This window comes from Benincasa hispida, chromosome 1, assembly GCF_027475165.1.
Source record: "Benincasa hispida cultivar pf3 chromosome 1, pf3_genome.v1.1, whole genome shotgun sequence".
NCBI classification, from domain to species: Eukaryota; Viridiplantae; Streptophyta; class Magnoliopsida; order Cucurbitales; family Cucurbitaceae; genus Benincasa; species Benincasa hispida.
The window spans coordinates 1,701,092-1,720,817 of record NC_143478.1 but is presented as its reverse complement, the minus strand read 5'-3'; the positions used below and the strand labels follow the sequence as shown (position 1 = coordinate 1,720,817).

At 34.2% G+C, this 19,726-nt stretch overlaps 2 protein-coding genes and 1 long non-coding RNA gene across 7 annotated transcripts; all 3 read right to left on the bottom strand.

The window, feature by feature from the left end:
* Nucleotides 1-4,303: 4,303 nt before the first annotated feature.
* On the bottom strand, nt 4,304-8,421 carry LOC120082482 (zein-binding protein (Protein of unknown function, DUF593)). Of its 2 annotated transcripts, none has more exons than XM_039037672.2 (3): nt 7,021-8,421; nt 4,927-6,491; nt 4,304-4,660 (listed from the first exon to the last, which is right to left on the bottom strand). In XM_039037672.2, exons 1-3 carry the CDS (start codon nt 7,622-7,624, stop codon nt 4,601-4,603), a joined length of 2,229 nt encoding a protein of 742 aa, XP_038893600.2. In that variant the 5' UTR covers nt 7,625-8,421; the 3' UTR covers nt 4,304-4,600. The 2 variants fall into 2 exon arrangements, with proteins under 2 accessions (XP_038893600.2, XP_038893608.2); XM_039037680.2 differs by having other exon boundaries at nt 4,927-6,398.
* Nucleotides 8,422-9,254: 833 nt separating this feature from the next.
* Nucleotides 9,255-17,748, bottom strand: LOC120081409 (Calcium-binding EF-hand family protein). 4 transcript variants are annotated; one of them, XM_039036277.2, is made up of 5 exons: nt 17,511-17,748; nt 10,616-10,785; nt 10,335-10,531; nt 10,059-10,233; nt 9,255-9,601 (listed from the first exon to the last, which is right to left on the bottom strand). In XM_039036277.2, the coding sequence occupies exons 2-5, from the start codon at nt 10,737-10,739 to the stop codon at nt 9,495-9,497; spliced, it is 603 nt and encodes a 200-aa protein (XP_038892205.2). In that variant the 5' UTR covers nt 10,740-10,785; nt 17,511-17,748; the 3' UTR covers nt 9,255-9,494. The 4 variants fall into 4 exon arrangements, with proteins under 4 accessions (XP_038892205.2, XP_038892189.2, XP_038892198.2 ...); XM_039036261.2 differs by having other exon boundaries at nt 10,616-10,876; nt 17,511-17,723; XM_039036270.2 differs by having other exon boundaries at nt 10,616-10,841; nt 17,511-17,723.
* LOC150038163 (uncharacterized) lies at nt 14,575-15,034 on the bottom strand. The gene is made up of 2 exons (XR_016530508.1): nt 14,901-15,034; nt 14,575-14,738 (listed from the first exon to the last, which is right to left on the bottom strand). It is a non-coding gene; the product is annotated as an uncharacterized LOC150038163 (long non-coding RNA).
* Nucleotides 17,749-19,726: the final 1,978 nt, after the last annotated feature.

The window sequence follows — 19,726 nt, the reverse complement described above, 5'->3', positions numbered from 1 at the left end:
ATTTGCCCAAGAGTTCACTAATAAATCTCACATATATAAAATTTCAGTGTTAATATGCACGAGATTAGTACGAAGGTTTTATATATTTTCTATATATTCCTTTTTTTTTTAGCAAAATTTGATCTTGTCCAAAATTTTAAAAATTAAAACAATCACTTGAGATCCATTTGTATAATAAATAAAATCATTTGAAAGTATAGAAATTCATATAACTATGAAAACATAAACTGAGTTAAATATTTGAGAAACTACATTATAATATTTGGTAAAGATAAGATTACATAATATTTGAGATGTACCGTCCAATTCAATGGATAAGTTAGAAAAAGTTAGATAACGGGTAAGCTCGATCAAGAAAATAAAGCAACAGCAAGGAGAAGACATATGAATGTCGAAGTTAAAAATGCACAAATAGGGAAAGACGGAATGGATTTAATTAATTTTGCAGTAATACATTTGGAAAAAGAGAGGAGAAATGAAGGAGAGCTTGATCAGAATCACGAGAACGACTACCCACAAATAATAAATAATAAGCCACATGCATTAATTAAATTTGAAGATTTTATTTTAACTTGATTATAATTTACAAAGGGTATTCATTACAATTACAGTATATTTCCATTTTCTTTATTGCAAATTTTCTAAAATATTCATTAAAGTAACCATTTTATTGATGGTTTAGGTTATTTTGCAAGGTAGAGTTAATCCTCTGGAAGATTCCTGCTAAGGGTTAATGATTTGGTTTTTTAAATATATATATATATATGTCTAGTAGATTTTCACTTAAAATATTTTCTAAGTGTATTTTCATTAAATTCTTAAATTTCAAAAGCACGTAGATGAGGGAGATGAAGAAAAGGAGAAAGAGATTAAACATTAAACAAATCATATCAAATTGATAATTTTGTCAAATCAATTATCTAACTCATCATTTAACGATCACATCATTTTTTTACTCAATTAACGGTCCAAGATGCTTTAGGAACCATTTAGAAACATTTCTCAAATCTTCGGGATTAAAGTGTTCATTTTTAAACTTCTAAGACCAAATAGACATTAACTTCAAACCTCAGATACCATAACTGTATTTTGTCCTCTTTTTTAAATTACTCCATGTGGGGATATTTTTGTTGATTGATAAATCTCAAATAATAATTAAAAAAATCATTTTGTTATTTATCTAATTTCAATTTCTCTTTTGCATTTTTAAAAATGAAACTTTCTATTTTGCCATCCTTCTCGTTAGTCCTTTCAAATTTAAAATTAGTTTTGAAAACTAAAAAATATAAGTTTTAAAATTATTTTTTTTTATATATATATATAGTATTTGACTAAGAGTTCAACTTTATTACTTAAAAAAGATGCAAACTATTATAAGAAATTGTGAGATAATATGTTTGATTCTTTTTTTAAAAAAAAAGTTAAATGCAAAAATAGAACTTACATGTTGTAAAGTAAATCATTTATCTTCGTATTGGTGCTAGAAATAATAACACATACATATAGTACAACAATGAAAAATATGAAGCTTCGGAACAGCACAAATAAGAGAACAAGCCAAATACAATTTACAACATAAAAAAATAGCGTAGAAAAGTTTATATATATATATATATATATATATATAAGTTAGAGAATTGCCTTCTTTTTGCAATAATATAGATGTCTAATAGCCTGGAATCTTCAAATGATCCGATAATTCGAATTATATGGACTATCTTACCCAAACTATAAGGATTGTGTTAGATTAGTTTTATTCTTAGATTTGGTTGAATTTTTTCTATTTTTCTTGAATTGGGTTGGGTCGGGTCTAGGGTTGAATAAAAAAAAGAGAAATTGGATAATATGGCAAAATTTTAGGTTTTGTTTGGATATTTGACAGAATTTAGAATTAATAAGATTTTTAACAAATCACACCACGGGTAGATTCATCATTGTATTCCCCTCAAAAAAAAGAATATTTCACCCAAAGTTAGTTACATTGCCTATTTTTCTTTTAAAAAAATCTTTATGTATCTAAATATGATATTCTAGTTTTCAAAATCCCTTCATTCTCAATTTTCTTTTTTCTCTTGCTCTCCTCCTTCTTTTCCCTCTTCTTCCCCAGCACACATAACACACCGCCTTTCTAACGGTAATATCGTGAAATCGAGACCCACTAACGATAATATCGATGACTACATTTACCTTTAGATTCCGACACCTCAATGTTTCTTTCTAAACTCATACCCCATTATTTATCGTTTTCCTTCAATTTTTCATAGTTTTTTTCTTGACAATTTTTCATAGGTTTTTTCTTAATTTCTCTTCTAGAGTGTTGACTAAAAGTTTGAGATTTTTTCAATCTTGTTGCCCTTTAATCTTGTGATTTTGTTTCGACATAAACCTTAGGCAATTTCACAAGTCCATGATTTCTTTTCCTTATTTTGGTTATTTTGTACTTTTACTTATACTTTTAAATATTTTATTTTAACTCTTATGCTTTTATTTGGCTTTCTGAATATACATTAAGTTGTAATATATTATATTAAAATATAGTTTTTTTTTTTTTTTACAAAGGTAAATCCAACTTATGTATATAGAGTATTTGCGAAAGCATTTGCAATATAACAATATTGTATTTCTTATATTTTTTTTAGAGTTTGCAATATTCCTACATTGTATTTGTTATATTTTCGAGAGTTTGCAATAGTCCTACATTGTATTTCTTATCGATTGCCTTTGAATAACATTAATTTTTAAGTAATATTGTTTAAAAATGATCCATTGCAAATTATATGCAAATACTTTGAATACCCATTAGTTTTGTGAATGGATATTCAAAGTATTTGCATATAATACTTGAATAACATTAATTTTTAAGTAATTGTTTTTAAAAATGATCAATTGCAAGTTAAAAGTTAACTCCTCTTTTTTCAAAAAAAGAAAAAAAAGTGTTCGTATTTCATGTCTACCAATAGATTGGTAAACATGATTGTAATAATTGAGTTAAATAATTTTTATATATTATGTATGTTTTATTTTTTTCATTTTAATACTAATGAAATCTACGTAGTTAAAATTCAAATTATAAGTAAGATTTGATAGAATTAAATTAATAATTCAGAAAGTTTTTTTTGCTCTAATTTCAACTTATTTTGTTATTTCTCTCGTTAATCTTAAAATAAGTTGGGTTGACCCAACCGAACCAAAATTTAAAAATATTTGCTTTTGTACCATGTTTATAATAGATATTATAAATATTTGATAGATAAGAATTTAGTTTTATGAGATTTTAATTATTGGATATATTTGGATAATTTGGATTGCCAACTAAATTCGAGTTGGTCCAAAAATACACCACAACCCAACCCGTGCACCCTAGTCTAAATAACCGCTAGTACGAGTTTGATTGAGATTGAATCCATTTCAATTCTCTCTTTTCTCGACAAATTTGTAAGAACATATCAATGATATACCCTTAGCATACGTTTTTCTGATAAGATATATCAATGTTAAATGAAGTGACGTGCTTTTATCACACATGCTCTAAAACGGATACATAAATCAAAGTTGAAAATTGTTGTTAAAAAAACACAAGTTTGGACATTATAATCTGTTATAATCTCCAAAGTGAACTCCCTCAAACAAAAGAACAATATTGACTAGTAATTTCAATTTTTGTTATTATATAGTTCTTTTATTTTATTAAATTAATGGACGTAACATTTAAGTTAGTCTAGATTTATCAATTAAAACCAGAATTTCAGTTTCAAAGACTAGTTTGAGTTGAATTTAGGCCATATTTACTGCTTTGACATCATATTACGATTGATTGTTACGTTTAGCCTCAATGTCAATATTCTTCACATTCAATATCATAAATTAAAAGCACTTGGAAAAAGAAAATGCACATTTAGTCCTCAAAAGATCATTAAATTTCAAAATTTTATATAATTCAAACATGAATAATCTTTTTAAATGTAAGAGCAAAAAAAAAAAAAAACCAAAAGAAAAAAGAAAAGGAAAAAAAGAAAAACAACAAAGCAATTACCTATTGCCACAGCAACATAAAAGGAAAAACATTGAAAGTGAAACAGACCTATATGAAGAAATTCTCGAGGAACTCTACCTTTCCGTGTCCTACTTTGGGGGGAAAAAATCAGATATCACAATATTATATTGAAGGAAAACCCAATGAAGCTCATAAAATATGAACCTCCCAACTCTATTTTAGCATGGTTCAGTTCAATTTTGATGCCTGGGCATCGAAAAAGTTATTTGAATTGACCAAATATGGCTGCTACTTCTACAAAATCTTAGATGAATAACCAAAAGCATCTTACCATCTCATTCTCATGCATTTAACAGTTATAAATATGGCAACTACATTCTATCAGCCGCATCAAACCTTTTTTAAAGAATGTACAGAAGGTATTATCTGTCAAACTATAAGACATAACATGTCAAGTTATTCCTAATTTACAGATGACTTATAGTCTTGTATGGCAGTGGGGAAAAAGGACTAGAATTTCTAACCCGGAGGATGCTGTATCGTGTGATATGCTATGGTGTTTCGTTTTATTCTTATTGTTTCTTCTAGGTGGGGGTTTCAAACTAGCTAGCTGCTTCTGTGAACGCTCAAGGATGAGCTTCGCCAGCAACGTTTCTTTGACACATCCTGAAAACAGAGCCACCAGATCATCAACAATGTCGATAAGGAAAATGTGTATTTGATGTCAAGAATGGCTCCACGATGATTAAAAAGGCAGGCAGAATTTCAGAAATGCAGAGCATTTATGTTTTCCTTGCAATAAGATGAATGGAGAAAAAAGATTTTCATTCTACAATGTCACTGAGCTGTTAAATTTGTTTAACAATATATTAGTGGGTATAGATCTTATGCATATGGTATATAATTAATTAACTGAAGATTGGTTGATGTACCTTTGAGGATGGAGGCAATGGAGCCTGCAGAGCTATCTTTCCAGGATCTATCAGTTGGATTTCACGAAGGTGATTTGTTATGTTTTCTAAAAGTTGCAACTGATTGTTCTCCTTCTCTTTGTGCTCCACAGAGAACTTGAGTTTTTCTCTTCCCTCTTGAACAATTTTTAGCCTTCCTCTGAGCCACTCAACTTCATTGCCAATTTTTGACCTTTCATAATCAACAGCAGACATTGAATTTCTACGCAATTCAGAACGCAAGGAATTGCTTCGAGAACGAGCCATTGGTGGGAATCTACTAGTGGCATCTGAGCTGGTTCTCATGATTTCTAGTTCACTCTGCAACAAGATGAAGGATGGACTGTCACATTTAACTGGAATACTCGAGGTACCATTAACCGATGGTTCTTCACTTGCATTAGCAATTGCTTCATTTAAAATTCTAGCTTCATCTTCAACGACATGAATATCATGAGGATGGGGATCTGTAGTGTTCACAGAGTCAATATCTCTTGTCCGCATCTTTTGATGGTCACCATTCTTTTCCAAATTGTACTCAAGACAAGGAAGAATTGTTTTAGTCAATGCCAATTTGTCATATGAAACTTCGTCAACTTTTTCTTGTTCATCTGCAATAACTTCCGTGCATTTCTCAACCTTACCTAAACCATTTGACTCGTTGCTTTGCAGATATGGATCCAGTTCATTTACTTCTCCTGGTACAATGTATAACTTCTCATCCTCTATCATGCCCTTTCCTTGCAACTCATAGTCAATCTCTTCACTGCTCTTGAAGTTATCAGCAACTTGGTGCAACAACATGCCCCTAGCTTTTGCAGCACCAGCAACTTCATCCACTGGAATCAATGGCGACTCCTCCCCAAACTCGAAAGTTAAGTTCCGCGACTCCACTGATGGTATCCCATATTGCAAAGAATGTATTTTGTAATTGGCACCTTTCTCGTCTCTAGGGGATCTATTAATGCATTGAAGCATATGTGATGGATCTTCAGTTGGATAAGGGGAACAAGGGGTCCTTGCAGGTGTAAATTCCGAGTCAAGCATATCAACACCCGCTCCATCGTCATCAAAGAAACTTTTCCGAAAAGCTTCAACTTCCTTCTCTAAGAAATGCATTTCCCGCTCTCTCCTCACTAGAATTTCTTTAAGAATACTCATTTCCTCAGCATCATAAGCAGTCTTCTCCTCTATCATCCTCTGGTATTGCCTAGCATCCATTTCTATTGATGCCTTCTCTTCCTGTAGACGCAATATCATAGCCATGGCCTCATCAGCAGCGGTGGCAGCAGCACTTCTCTCTTTCTCGAGCTCCAGGTACAGGGTAGCACGCGCTGTCTGCTCTTCTTCAAGTGCTTGCTCCAATAGTTTGATTGTATCACTCTCATTACCATCCAAACATAACTCCCCTCTGCACCTGTTCCCAGCCTCTTCAACAGATGCTTCATACATCTCTGCACATATTTTCTCATCATAAGAATCATCTAGTTCAAGATTGGGAAATACTTTATATTGGTCGCTGTTGTCTAATGAAGCCTCCCTTTCATCTACAATTTAAGTAGAACACCCAGATTGCAGTTATCACCATGAAAATTAAGAAGAAAATGCAAAATTTCTCTCACAAGGAAACTCAAAACTTCCGTTAGAAAATAATGGTACAGTAAAATAAGGAATAGAGTGATGAGCATGACCAAATGAAGAAAACTTTTACTGCACTATTCAAGACATTCACTTGAAAATTAGATGTATCAGACTTGTCAAAAAGTAAATCATCTGAAATATCAAAATGTATGATCTCAACCCCCAAAATTCATATTCAAAATATAATCTGGTTTCCATTAAGTACAATTCTATAACTTCTAAAAACCCAATTTTCCAATCAATCCCCCAACAGTTAAGAGTCCTAGGATAAATACTATACTACAATAAAAACGAAGTTCCAGAGACATAGTTGTCAGCCATTTGTCGTCCTAATAAGCTCGTAACTGGCACGGAAAGGCAACATAAATGATCATGGCATTTTAAGTTGATCTGACAGGGAAAGAATGACAAATGGTATATATTAAATTTTATCACCTCCAGAATCAACAGAAAAGAAGCCATCCTCAGTATTGTTATCCCCAAATCCACTGAAGCTTGAAGGAGAATGAGAAAGGTCTTCCAGTTCCACATCCGACTGTGAAATGTTGTTCAGAGATGCTGATATGACCTTCCTGACATCCAGACCACCTCCACGTCGCAATTTGTTGACACTGGGAAAGTCTCCATAAACCATACCTTGTGGTGACCTGCTTTTAAAAGAGGAACAACCTGATGCTTCACCTTCCAATTCAACATGAGCCTCCTTGACATTCCTCTCGTGCACCAACACTGACTTAAAACAACATTTTGGCTCATCCCACACGGAATCTAATGGGAACTTTTTCCTAGTCGAATCTAGGACTGAAGATATTTTTCTGGACGAACGATCCACTAGTAACTTTTGGAAGCAGTGATCACTACTAAGGTTTCCAAATAGCCCATCACAAGGGCAAGGCAAACATAATCCAAACAGTGCAAGGAATTTGGATGTAAAGAAAACAAGAGTCGAGGCACATAATAATAAAAAAGCTATACCAAGGTCAAGAAATGCAGCCACTAATCCATTAAATGTCCACAGTCGTATAGCTTCACATGCCATTTCCTACAAAATAACTTCAATATCCAATGCAGCCACTACTTTTCTAGTCGCTAATATAAACACCTTGTCAACGACGAACCGAAATAAGATCGATACAATGAATGCTTCAAGCAACAAAGAAAACGACAGAATATAAAACAAACCCCCGTTTTCGCCGGTGAGAAGTTCAGACAATCGAACGAGTGCCTTTTTGAATCTACGAATCTATACTAAATACAACCGCAAACTTCACTTTTCCGCTACAGTGAGCATCAACTGTACCCACAAAAACTTAAACAGCAGAAGTGTAAAAATCGAACAGAAACCAACATTTCAATCGAACTTCCATTAGCTTTCAACTCTAGCAACTTAAGAACAATATGCTTCCAAGAACAAGAACAATTAAAGTGATTCAATGGTGGCCGTTTCCACTTTCGATTTCTCGAATATAAAAACCCTAATAAATTTCCATAAAAGTTTGATTTAATAACGTCGTGTGATGAAGAGGATCATAACGCTGAGGAAAATGGGAAGAAAAATCGAAAGATTGAATTTGGAAAAGGAAGAAAAATGGATAAAGACGAGCTTAGCGAAGCGAGTCGATTTGCACGGACCATGTTAGGATATTTTCCACGCCAGATCTGGCGCCGATGGGATTGCCACGTGGCCCTTAGCTTTGACTGATCTTGACGTGTAGTCCACGCCCTCTGAGCGTCTGAGCGCGTGACTCGCTTATGAGCGCACTGAGAATTCTTTCAACTTGTTTTTCAAAATTAAAACAAAAAACAATTTTGCTTCTTGATCTTTTATATTGATATATTCTTCTTTTAAAGAACATTATCAATTTATAACCAATACTTCTACGAAATTTAAAATTAAAATTTTAGAAGTTTATTTAAAAAAATTAAACAAAAAAATTTTATAAGCAAATCAATTTAAATTAATTATTTTTTTAAAAAAATTCATCTATACATCAATTTTAATAGTTCATAATACATATTTTTTTAACGAATTTTAAAATATAATATAAATTAATACACTAACAAAAGTTAAAAATTTTAATTGATATATTGAAGATTTAATGGTCTAAACTAATATTTTCCATTTTTTTTAATACAGCAGTTTAGAAGTAGGAGATTCGAGTATGACATGTAACTTTAAAATAAAAAGTTTATGAATCTATTTGACAATTTTTAAAAATTAAAACTTTTTAAGTTATTTTATGACATTTTACAGTAGTGCAACATACAACTTTTCTATAGAGATGCAAAAAAAAAAAATCGAAAAACTCACTTAAATCCATCAAAGCCACTCATTGATTTAGATTGAAGTATGTATATAATAAACGTCAAATCTTACTTCAAAAGGTGCTTTAGTTAAGTTGGTGAGAACACGGCCTAGTATTCTCCAAATCGTTAATTCGGAATCGGTTACTCCTCTACTTTCCCAAATGATCCTCCCACCTTAACACCACTTTTGCCCAAACACATTTAAATTACTATTCCTTCACAATATAAATTAGTTTATAGATAATTTTAAATATGATCAAAAGAACTTAAACTAAAATAAGTTCTATGGGTGAGAGACATACGTCGTAAAAATCAGATGGTTAGATCTCTCACGCATACCATCGTCTCGAAGAATTGAGTTGTTTTCGTGTCTAACATCATACAATAATGACAATAGAATAACATTATGTAATCTAATTCACAAGATCGTCCGAATATTACAATTCAGCAAATGAAATAAACAAACAATAGTGATTAGTATGTCACTATAATCACTAGGCAAGTCGTTCAGTTTTGAATATCGTATCCATCTGACCTTATTTTTCAAGCCATTGTCTTCATTTCTATACGATTGCCTTGAAGTCTTCTTTCCTGTTTCGACTTTATTTAAGAGAGAGGTCTTCATCCGTGTCGATTCCAACCCAGTTAATGAAACCAAATAGAAACTCCCTGAAATTCACCTTCCCACTGTTGTTCCAGTCCATTTCTTCTGCATTCATCAAGAAAAAGTTGGAAATCAATATAAAACCAAAGTTTAAATACTACTACAATCCCTGTACTTTTGATTTTTGTTTCTATACATTTAACTTTGACTATTTTGATCCACATACTTTCAAAACGTCAATTTTGATCTTTATACTTTTAAGAAATCACCATTTTAGTCCCTTAAAAATGAAAGTAAAGAGACCAAAATTGTTAATTTATAAAAGTTCGGAGACCAAAATGAATCAAAGTTAAAAATAGGAGACCAAAATGAATCAAAGTTGAAAGTAAAACGGTTTAAGTAGAAAAAAATTTAATGTGTCAATCTAGTAATCTACTTTTCTAGCTCAAATGAGTAATGTATTAGACACATTGTTTGACCAGATAGTTTTAACTTTCAAGAATGATTTGTAAAAACAAAAACAGAAACGAATATGGAGTATCTTTAATGAAGGGAGAAATACTGAATCTAGTCTTTGTAATGCGTGCAGGGGATCTCTCGTATGGAGAAGCCTCATTCAAAGCCTTGACCATTTCTTTCCTGTTGAGCTTGCCATCGCCATTTTTATCTAGAAATATGAAAGCTTGGATGATTGTGTCAAAAGTTGCTTCAAGTTGAGGTGAACCCAGCTTTGATTTCTGTAACAAAACTCCAGGATGGTTATGGCTAACAGAATGAAATGTGGGTGTGTCTGTGTGTGTGGGGTGGGGGGGGAGGATAATAGTTCGTGTGTACATACAGTGGGCGAATGCTCGTCTTTGAGAAGATAAATGAGACATAGGAGGACGATAAACTCGTTGAATTGTATTCCGGCACTTCCATCAATGTCACAAGAGTAGAAAAGATCCTCGACTTCGTCCTCGGTCATATGCATTTGTAGCTGTTGTAAGCATTTCTTGAGTTCTTCACGATCGATGCTTCCATTTGAATCTTCATCTGTGGGAGAGATAGTGAGGGAATGTGAGAAAACCTTGAACAAGAGAATCTCAGAAAGAGTGATACAGCTGAAATAAAGCTCACCATACTGTTCAAATACACCCCTGATGTTTTGTAATACCTCCTTGAATTGAGGAAATCTCAAAATTATGCCATTTAATGACTTGAAATTGTCATGTCCAGCTAAATTTCTTTTGACTTCAACCATTTTTCTTCCCAGCTTTGCATCCAATCTGTTATATTTATTTGATGAACTGCAGCAGAAAAATATGCTTCCAACTTTGGACATGAGGGCAAGAATGATATATTCCTTTAGAATAAAAGATACAGAAAATCAAAGCGTGCCTGACAAGTCAAATGAAAACAATATCAGTGTATCCTAGGAGCAAAATAGCAATTCCAGAAGTTGTCAAGCAGCCAACGAAAGACTTGAGAATAGAAATATGCATTTAAGGATCGTTAAAGTATCGATATAATTAAATTTAACATAATCTATCCGCTTAAGTTTTAAAGTTGATTAGTGATTTAATATAATATCAGAGCAAAAAGTTCTATGCTTGAACTCTTATAATGTCATTTTCTCCTCAATTAATATAGATGGTCACTTGTTGGACACTCTACAAATTTTCAAGTTTTTTGGTTGATTAGTAATTATTAAAATATAGAGATAGAGACCACAAGGTTTATGTGGAAAACCTTAGTATAGGGAGAAAAAATCATGGTAGAAAGTCTCTTTTATTATTTTTAACACACACTGAAAGTTACAATAGAAGTCATATTTATAGGCTTTAGCAAGCCCTAAAATAAAAAAGGAAATAAACCTAGGGTAAAGTAAAATACTAAAATACCCTTGGGCTATAAACTATCAACAAAGCCTTTTATTTCCAACACTCCCCCTCAAGTTGGGGCGTAGACGTCAATCAGACCCAACTTGCTAACACATGAGTCAAAATTTTGCCTGAGTAACCCTTTGGTGAGAACATCAACAACATGTTGACTAGATGGAATATACGGAATACAGATACTGCCATCGTCCAGTTTCTCTTAAGTGTCTGTCAATCTCCACATGTTTCATTCTATCATGTTGTACAGGATTATTGGCTATGGTTATAGTCGCTTTATTATCACAATAGAGCTTCATAGGTAGAACACTGTCTTGGTGTAGATCACACAAAACTTTCTTCAATCAGATTTCTTCACAGATTCCCAAACTCATAGCACTATATTCAGCTTCAACACTGCTTCTAACAACAACACTTTACTTCTTACTCCTCCAAGTAACTAGGTTACCCCACACAAAAGTACAATATCCAGAGGTAGACTTTCTGTCAATAATTGATCCTGCCCAATCAGAGTATAGACCTCAATGCATTTCCTGTTTGTCTTTCTGAACATCAGACCTTTACCTGGTGAGCTTTTCAAATATCTTAGAATCCGATTCACAGCTTTCACATGTTCTTCGTAGAGCGCCTGCATAAACTAACTAACAACACCGATAGCATAGGAAATACTTGGTCTAGTGTGAGATAAGTAAATCAACTTTCCCACTAAACGTTGATACCTCTCTTTATCAACAGGAACTTTGTCAACAGAATCTCCTAGTTTCGCATTGAATTCAATAGGAATGTCAGCAGGTCTACATCCCGTCATACCTGTTTGTTTTAACAGGTCAAGAGCGTATTTTCGTTGTGAGACAGAGATCCCTTCCCTTGATCTTGCCACATCCATTCCAAGGAAATTCTTTAGATTCCCTCGATCTTCGATCTCAAACTCATCAGCCATTCTTTTTCAGCATGGTGTGATCCTAGTGCATCATCTCTTGACAAAACAATATCATCAACATACACAATTAGAACAAAAATTTTCCCATATACTAATCTTTTTGAAAATAACGTGTGATCAAAGTGTCCCTAAGTGAAACCTTGAGACTTAACAAAGATGGTAAACCTGTCAAACACGCTCTCGGGGACTATTTCAAACCATACAAAGACTTCCTGAGTTTATAAACCTGATGGTAAAACTAAGCTTCAAAACTTAGGGGCTCAATAACACCTCTTCTTCTAATTCACCATTCAAAAATGCATTTTTCACATCAAGTTAATGGAGAGACCAGTCTTTATTAACCGTAACATAGAAGGACCCGAACCGTGTTTAACTTCGCTATAGGGGAGAAAGTCTCAAAATAATCTATCCCATAAGTTAGAGTAAACCCTTTTGTTACAAGTCTGGCCTTGTACCTATCTAGAGTTCCATCTGATTTATACTTCAGAGTGAACACCCACTTGCACCCAATTGTTTTATGCCCTTTAGGAAGAGCAACAAGGTCCCATTTATTATTCTTTTCGAGAGCTCTCATTTCCTCCATGAGAGTAGTCTTCCACTGAGGAATTTTCATAGCCATATATATGTTTTTCGGTATTGTTACTGTATCAAGGCTGGCAGTGAATGCCCTGAACTCATAAGACAGATTACTGTAAGACATACAGCTATACATGGGGTACTTGGTGTAGAATCTGGTGCCCTTTCTCAATGCAATGGGCATGTCAAGAGAGATATCATAATCCTCTGGTTTGTATGATTCCTCATCTATAATGGGATTTTGATTACATTTTCCAGCCTGATGAAGAATCTCACCCTCTTGTGTTTCTGTCGAAATCTCATCACTGCTTGCAACCCTATTATTCTTTGGAACTAACATATCATTCCTGTCATTCTCAGCCAAATCAACAATATCATCCTCAACACACAAGTTAGTATAATAAGGGCCAGTAGTACCTTGAGCTTGTGTTGTTTCAGATTCATGGATTGGAGCTGGCGGAGCAGTAAGAGACGCCATTTCCTTTCTGAGATTCTACTTGTGATAAGATATCCAAGGAACTTGTTTAGTGGGTAAAACAATGTCATGGGCACTCAGGATGGGTTGAGGAAGGAGTTCAGGAAGGTCAGTAGGGACTGAAAATGCGAACCAGTTAGTCTCTTCACTAGTACTCTCCCCCTGAAAAGGATTAACGGAGAAGAAAGACTTATCCTCAAGGAGCGTTACATCCATGGAGATGAAGTATTTTCGGGAAGACTAGTGGAAACATTTATAACTTCGTTAGTGAAGAGGATACCCAACAAAGACACATTTCTGAGCACAAAAGGTAAACTTAGTTTGGTTAGGGTCATGATTATGGACAAAGGCAATGCACCCAAAGACTCGGAGAGGGACATCAGGAATAAGCCGCGTGGTAGGATATGACTCTTTGAGGCATTCAAGAGTGGTTTGGAGTTGGAGGACACGAGAAGGCATTCGATTAATAAGATGCGCTGCAATCAAAACTGCATCCCCCCATAAGTGAGATGGAAGTGAAGTAGACAACATGAGAGACCGTGCAACCTCGAAGAGGTGACGATTTTTCCTTTTAGCCACCCCATTTTGTTGAGGGATATAGGCACATGAGCTTCGGTGGACAATGCCTTTAGAAAACAGAAACTCACGAAGGATATTACTAAGGAACTCACGGCCATTATCAATACGAAGAATAGCAATTTTGGTGTTGAACTAAGTCTCAACAGTAGTGTAAAATTGTTGAAATATCGATGAAATCTCAGATTTATCAGTGAGGAGAAAAACCCATGTAAGACGGGTATGATCATCAATAAAGATCACAAACCAACGTTTCCCCAACGATGTGGTAATACTCGAGGGACCCTAGACATCACTATGAATAAGGGTGAAGGGCTGAGAAGGTTTATAGGGTTGAAACGGAAAGGTGATCCTATGCTATTTTGCACGAATGCACACATCACCAGATAGAGAAGAGACATCAACTTTATTGAATAAATGAGGAAATAAATATTTCACATATTGGAACTTTAGGTGACCAAGGCGAAAATGCCACAACATACAATCTTTTTCTAAAGTTAAAAAATAAGAAGACAACAAACTAGTTTTATAACAATTCCTAAAGGAAGCATCATCATTAAGGAAACAGAGTCCCCTATTGTGTTGGGCAATGCCAATCGTCTACCCCGAGCTCAAGTCTTGAAAGAAAACATTATCCGGAGAGAAGGCAACTTGAAAATTCATATTTTTAGTTATCTTACTAATAAATAGTAAATTGTAAGATATTTTGGGTACATGCAGTATATTCTGTAAAGTTAAACCATCAAAAGGAGAAATATGACCTTTACCCGCAATAGGAGCAAATGACCCATCTGCAATCTAAATCTATTCATTACCAGCACTCGAAAGATATGAAAGAGAATTATCAGATGATCCAGTCAAATGATCTGTAGCCCCTGAATCAAGTATCCATGGTTTCTTACCATTTACACCAAGGAGACTTAAGGATTGAGAAGTACCTGATTAAGCAAGAGCTCCAACGGTCCCAACAGCACCAGGGTCACTCTGGCAATACACCTGAGATTGTGACTGGAGGTAGCACTCGCAGATTCACTTACAAGAGCCCGGCCAGGACTGGGTTTGTCATTCAAAGGACAACGTCTGCCATTCGTTAGTCGACCATGTAATTTCCAGCACTAATCCTTTGTATGCCAAGGTTTCTTACAATGTTTACAAACAGGAGTCTGTTTTCCATTTGGCTTGTCACCATTAGAACCAGATAATTTTGCACTGAAAGCAGCAGAATCAGGAGTAGATACAGTAGTGTTGTTCATAGCACTAGATCTGTTTTCTTCTAGACGAACCTCAAACCACACTTCCATAAGAGAGGGTATAGGTCTCTCCCAGTATACGGCCTCGCACTACGTCAAACTTGGAGTTTAGACCAGCAAAAAAATCATAAACGCGCTCAATTTCCTCAATTTTCAAATACTGGACACCTCTACAAAGACAATCCCAGACAATTTCACGACACAAATCCATCTCCAGCCAGATTAGGGACAACTTGTTAAAGTAGGAAGTAACATTCATCGTTTCCTATTTGCACGCGTGAACCTATTTACACAGAGTGCACAAACGAGACGCATTTGGCCTCTTAAAGTATAATTTCTCAGCTACATCCCAGATATCCCGAGCAGTCGCAGCATACAATAATGGTTTTCCTATCTGAGGTTCCATACTATTAATCAACAATGATCGAAGCAGGGAGTCTTCTCCTTTCCAAATGCGCTCTTGAGGATCCCCTGGCTTAGGTCTTGGTATCTCACCAGTTAGATACCTAAACTTGTGACGTCCCTCAAGGACCATTTTAATGGACTGAGACCAAGAGAAATAATTCTGGCCAATCAACTTTTCTCTAGCAATGAGCCCTGTGGAATTTCACATAGATCCAAACAAATAGTTTGCAGTAGCCAAAGTAGGGAAAGGGGTTACCAGATTCTCTAGATACATCGGTAGACCGGAAGAGATATCAGAATTTACTGGACTCGATTGGAAGTTTGTGGAAGCGCCAAAGGCTGCCCCGAGGGCGGAAATCTGTTGTTGAAAACTTGCCTGAAGGTTAGCCAACTGTTGTTGAAACACTACCGGAGACAGACCCACCGAACCTGGATTTTCATGGCTAGGCGACACATGTTGAGGGAAGCTTGCCGGTGGCAGGTGGGGAAAGAAGTTGGCAGCACAGCTGGCAGCTGTGGCTGGATGCTGTTCGTCGTGGTAGGAGGATGATTCATCTGCTTCAAGGAGAGTCCTTCGGCTGTCGGCAATAGGAATACCCACGGTATTGGCGATGCTTGGGTAGGTGGCACTAGGGCAGGTGACACTAGGGTTGGCAGTGCTAGGGCTTCCATGGAGGAATTGCAGCGGCGGTTGTCGAACCAATATGCAAGGATTGGAGGTATCGATCTACCGCAGCTTGGACGACACTTGCGGTGGCGGCGGTCTTGGTGGCGGCGACGGCGTCGTCCATCGTCGGTGGTGGCGGAACCAGACCTGAAGTTGTCTTGCACCAATTGGTTTTCGCCAACGACAGTTATGGTTTCGTCACCATGATCCGATACCATATTAAAATATAGAGATAGAGAACACAAAGTATACGTGGAAAACTCTAGTACAGGGAGAAAAAACCACGGTAGAAAGTCTCTTTTATTATTTTTAACACACACTAAAAGTTACAACAAAAGTCATATTTATAGGCTCAAGCAAACCCTAAAATAAAAGGAGAAATAAACCTAGGGTAAAGTTAAATACTAAAATGGGTAAAGTTAAATACTAAAATACCCTTACGACTATAAACTATCTACAAACCCCCTTATTTCTAAGGGTAATTAATAAACAAGGAACCAAGCATCATAAGGAATAAGAACAATACAAGTTGCAATATTTGTTGTTGCTTGTCTATGAAAATGGAAAAGAAATGCTATATATGCAAGCATTTATAAAGTATTGTCCTTTTTTATGACTATCATTTACTTCCCACCCACTCGAAGCATTGAAAAGTACTTCGGATATGCTTCAAAGTTTCTTCCAACTAGTAAAGTAGTAGGATTATATCAATACATTCTGACAAGAAAACCCAATTTCCAGCAATCCATCCTTTCCCAAAAGCCTCAGACACAATATTTTCCTCCAAATTCTAGACTACACAACTTTTGGTTGAAAAAACATCGCTTGTAAATCGCCATCTTTCCAAATTTCTAGTAATCAATCCAACCCTGGTATACAATTTCAGTTCGAGGCTTCGAAATTCAAAGATTAACTTAACGCAAATTCAAAGCAATAATTCAACAGGGCTATTGAAGATTAAAGTGAATCCCTAGGTTGCACCGTCAATCGGCACGATTAACAGAGAATAGACGCAAAGGATGAGCAAATTAATTCAATTTCAAAACGCACAACAAACTACGGAACTCGTATTGAAAATTTCACAGATTAAATTAATTTAAGCGGAAGTACAGCAAAATGAAAGAATAAAGTAAAATATTCGTTTCGTCGTCTACGATGAATTGAATGAGCATCGAGTAGCAAAGAAGAACAAAAAGGGTAGGCGAAAGAGAAGAGATGGATACAAAAGAAAAGGAAAATTGTACTCACCGGGTGAAACTTCCATGGAAACACAGAGAAGAAAGCTTGTCTAAAGTTCAGCGGAGGAAATGGGAAAGAGAAAAGCAAAAAGAGAGAAGAAAAATGGAATTGGTGTAAAGTGGAGATGCCATTATGGGTTTGTTTGACAACAGAGTAGCTCTGCTCAAGAATCCAATATGCTTATGCTTATGCTTTTAAATATCTTTAAACTCACATCCTCTCTCCTAGTTTGAAAATTCATGAGACTAAATATTCTTTTTTTTCTCTCTCTCTTTTTAATTACAAGTTTACCTTAAAAAGAAAAGTTGTGTCTATCTAGTTCCACCTTTCGAAATTATCTAATAAATTCTATCACTCCAATTTTGTGTCTAATAAACATGTAAATTTTTAATTTTTTTTAATAGACACATAAATTTTAATAAGTATTTAATAGAGTTTTAAAATGAAAAATTTTTATAGATAAAGAAACTATCAAACTATTTATAGAAATAACAAAAAAAAATAGATAGATAGTGATAAACTATTAACCTCTCTATCAACGATGACTTGTATCGATTTCTATCGGTATCAGTGATAAACTTTTATTAATTTTTATCACTAATATACACTGTTAAACTTTTATCCGTCTCTATCATGATAAATCTCTATCGGATTCTATCACTGATAGACTTATATCAGTTTCTATAACTGATAGATGCAATAAACTTCTATCAACATCTATTTGTGATAAACATTGATAACAATGTCTATCACAACTCTCTATAAACAACAAAAATTTCAATAAATATCTAGTGTTATCATAAACTATCTAAAAGCAAAAAGACTACCAACAACTAGCAACAACAAAATGATTATCTATTGATAGACAATTGATAGTAGTCTATCTGTATCTAAAACTATCATTGTCTATCATTGGTTTTCCATTGTCTATGATTATCATTCTAATTACTATTTTGAAATTAGAACAACTATCAAAAACTATTATCACTTCTATAATTTGGCCTTCCATTGTATATCATTGTAATTTTAGTTAACATTTTTGAATTAGCAACTAAATTATAAATAAAAAAGAAGAAGAAGGAGGAGGAGAACAAGAAGGAGAAGTCAGAAGAATGAGAAACTGGAAGATGGAGAAGGAGGAAATAATTAAATTTTGCTAATAAATATTTTTTCCTATTTTCCTATTTTTTAAAATCCCTCCAAATTTTTAATTTTATGTCTATTAGGTTTTTAAACTTTAAAAATAATGAATAAATTTTTAAAATTTTAATTTTGTGTCTAATAAATCTCTAGTTTAATTTTTAAAAATTAAATAGTTACGTGAACTAAAATTTTCAATTTTGTATCCAATAAGCCATTAACCTATTGGACATATATATTTTTTCTTTAAAAAAAACACGTATCTACTAAATATAAAGTTAAAATTTCAGATTCCATTAGACATAAAATTCAATTTTATATCTAATAGATCAACTATCATTTTTCTTCAAAAGAAAAAAAAAAAGAATTGAATATGGACTTTCTATATACAAATTTAAATTTTATGGACTTGTGTCTATGGACCTATTAGATACTTTTGGAAATTTAGGAACCCAATATATCCCTTTAACTTCGAGGTTGTATCTCTATTTAGTATATGAACTTTAAAAATTAGATATTAGACGTTAAATCATCATTCAACTTTACGACTCTACTAATACAAAATTAAACATCAAATTTAGAGACCTTTTGAGACGATATTTAACTAAAAAAGTTAAATTTCTCTAATAAGTTTGTAATAGCATCATACTTTTTGGTGGAAAGGTAATAGTGGATGTTGATGCTAAAAATTTATCAAGGCCTAGTTTCTGGTCTCAAAGGGGGCAACAACGGTAAATTTGTTTAATTGGGAAGAAAATAGCCCTACAAAACAAAAGGAATTATCTTTACATAAGTGTGACAGTTGCTACACGTGCTCCGATGCTCAAGTTAGAAGAAAATTCAAAGCTTAGAACTAGAAATGTCCAATTTTCCCACGGGGACGGGCCCTGCGGGAATTCTCCGATTTTGCGGGGAATGGGGGAAGGAGTGGGGGAATTTTTTTTTTTCGTGAGCTAAATGGGGACAGGGAGGGGGAACATTCCCCGTCCTCACCCCCGTTCCCGTCCCCGCCCCGATTAGCTTTTACATATTTATTTAGTATAGTTATCTATGTTATTATTATTATTATTATATAAATATTACAT

What these genes read in the sequence shown, in the direction of transcription:
- LOC120082482 (XM_039037672.2), bottom strand. Translation starts at nt 7,624, where the DNA reads ATGGCATGTGAAGCTATACGACTGTGGACATTTAATGGATTAGTGGCT. An exon ending in CTTTTCTGTTGATTCTGGAG is followed by an intron (nt 6,492 to 7,020) that starts GTGATAAAATTT and finishes CTTAAATTGTAG; the next exon opens with ATGAAAGGGAGGCTTCATTA. An exon ending in CATTGCCTCCATCCTCAAAG is followed by an intron (nt 4,661 to 4,926) that starts GTACATCAACCA and finishes CTCTGTTTTCAG; the next exon opens with GATGTGTCAAAGAAACGTTG.
- LOC120081409 (XM_039036253.2), bottom strand. An exon ending in AAGACGAGCATTCGCCCACT is followed by an intron (nt 10,234 to 10,334) that starts GTATGTACACAC and finishes GTTTTGTTACAG; the next exon opens with AAATCAAAGCTGGGTTCACC. An exon ending in CATTACAAAGACTAGATTCA is followed by an intron (nt 9,602 to 10,058) that starts GTATTTCTCCCT and finishes TGATGAATGCAG; the next exon opens with AAGAAATGGACTGGAACAAC.